Source organism: Sinocyclocheilus grahami, unplaced genomic scaffold (assembly GCF_001515645.1).
Source record: "Sinocyclocheilus grahami isolate Dianchi unplaced genomic scaffold, SAMN03320097.WGS_v1.1 scaffold15438.1, whole genome shotgun sequence".
Taxonomy (NCBI): domain Eukaryota; kingdom Metazoa; phylum Chordata; class Actinopteri; order Cypriniformes; family Cyprinidae; genus Sinocyclocheilus; species Sinocyclocheilus grahami.
In genome coordinates this window covers 3237-4988 of record NW_015515751.1, presented here as the reverse complement: position 1 = coordinate 4988, position 1752 = coordinate 3237, and the positions used below count along the sequence as shown (strand labels likewise).

The window sequence follows — 1752 nt, the reverse complement described above, 5'->3', positions numbered from 1 at the left end:
GTTCTGATGCCAAAGCTTTCGAGTCCAAACTCATTTCTGCAGATTATTATTTATAAAACGACTATGTTTAAAGCTCAAGGGTTTGAATGTTTTGAAGACATAAATATCATATTTTAACTTATAATTATGGAATATTAAGTTATTTTACACCAGTAACAGCCTATATTTCTGTCCTCGGTTTTTAGAAATGGAGGTAAAATAGCTATGTATCTCTCAGAGAAAACAATGTGTGTGAACACTTAATATTATTTTTCCCGATCACAACTCAAATTCTTTATTATTTAGTAATTGATTTATTATAGTCTGTAAATTGTTCATACATTCATGCATATTTTGGGGTAAGAATCTGTTACTGTCAATTTTTCTGGTAGACTATAATTCCTGTTTTGTCGTTGATGGCCATAAAAAACAAAAATCTCTGAAAAGTAAAAGTTTAACTTTATATGACTGTTTTTCATTTATTTATACAAGTTATTTTATATTGGTGTTTTTTGTGTGTGTATTTTTTACTTGTTACAATCACTTGCTTACACTTGTTACAACTTGATACAATTTAACGCAAAAGTTGTTTGGCATGAATATAAAAAAATTCAAATAAAAAAAAAGTACTACTAATTATTAACCATCTGATTGGTCTCCTAAAACACAGTCAAAATAAAACATTTACCAAAAAAAGATTTCATATTTTATTTGAAATCAATTATAATTCATAAAAATAAAAACTAAAGTATTCACATTTGATTTGTTTACCTGCATATCATCATGTGACCATCAATGACCATTAGAGGCCCATGAACATGTTAAATGACTGCTATATGAAGCTTCCAGCAGGTTCTGTTTGTGAATCTCAGTAATCTTGTGTTATTGGGTCAATACGAGTGAATCAGGAGACACACAGACACTAGTTATTCTCCAGTACCTTGAGCTGGCGGTTCTCGTCGAGCAGCTTCCCCACTTCTGTCTGCAGTCTCCTGCTCTCCTCCATGAGCTTCCTCATCTCCGTGTCGTCCGTGGACAGACTGCCGGCGGCCTTCGAGGCGTTCAGAGCAGACGAGGCTTTGGTGGACTCCAGCTCGCTCTGATCAGAGCCGGTGCAGAATGCAGGAGTGAGTAACAGTGCTAGTGATTTATAACCGTGAGCAAACACAGACTCACCAGCTTCTCACTGTCTGAAGGCATCTCAAACATGCAGCGCAGCTTGGAGTCCATCAGGTCGTCCGGTTTGGCATCTTTCCACTGCAGCGGTAAAACACAGCATTAGCAGGCGTCACTCGTCTCTCTCAGGATATATAGACGGATAAATAGTGTTTCCAGGATTCAGAGGATAACTGATCCACATTCAGATGTTTATTAACAGCTGCTTTAATACGATCTGAGATGAAGATGCAGATGTTTGTGTCGTAACTGATGAACTTTGAAACACTGACACTGCTATTGAACTGAATAATGTCTTCTGTAGAGCTGATTCACAGCTAAAATTCAGTTAGTTTCATAACTGAAACATTGTACAATATTAACACGGTTATTTCCCTGTTCATCTCTGTGAAGCCGCTCTGAAACAATCTGGATTTTATTAAGCGCTAATTGTTTGAATTGCATATAAACTTTCCATGCATTTGGATTACAGTTTTAAATGAATCCGGTCCGATTTCTGCACTCAAAAAATAATCACAGTATAATTTACTATTAACTGTATTTGTGATGCATTTATAAAATGGTCAATTATTTATTTAAATAATCATATATTTTTTT

General features: G+C 35.1%; 1 protein-coding gene across 1 annotated transcript; it reads right to left on the bottom strand.

Annotated features, from left to right (window-relative positions):
- Positions 1-863: 863 nt before the first annotated feature.
- On the bottom strand, positions 864-1274 carry LOC107579214 (vesicle-associated membrane protein-associated protein A-like). The gene is made up of 2 exons (XM_016265070.1): positions 1156-1274; positions 864-1078 (listed from the first exon to the last, which is right to left on the bottom strand). The coding sequence occupies exons 1-2, from the start codon at positions 1207-1209 to the stop codon at positions 902-904; spliced, it is 231 nt and encodes a 76-aa protein (XP_016120556.1). The 5' UTR covers positions 1210-1274; the 3' UTR covers positions 864-901.
- Between the last annotated feature and the right edge of the window lie 478 nt (positions 1275-1752).

Coding starts and splice junctions, on each gene's coding strand:
- LOC107579214 (XM_016265070.1), bottom strand. CDS start 1,209: ATGGACTCCAAGCTGCGCTGCATGTTTGAGATGCCTTCAGACAGTGAG. Junction 1,079..1,155: donor CTTCAGACAGTGAGAAGCTG/GTGAGTCTGTGT, acceptor GGCTCTGATCAG/AGCGAGCTGGAGTCCACCAA.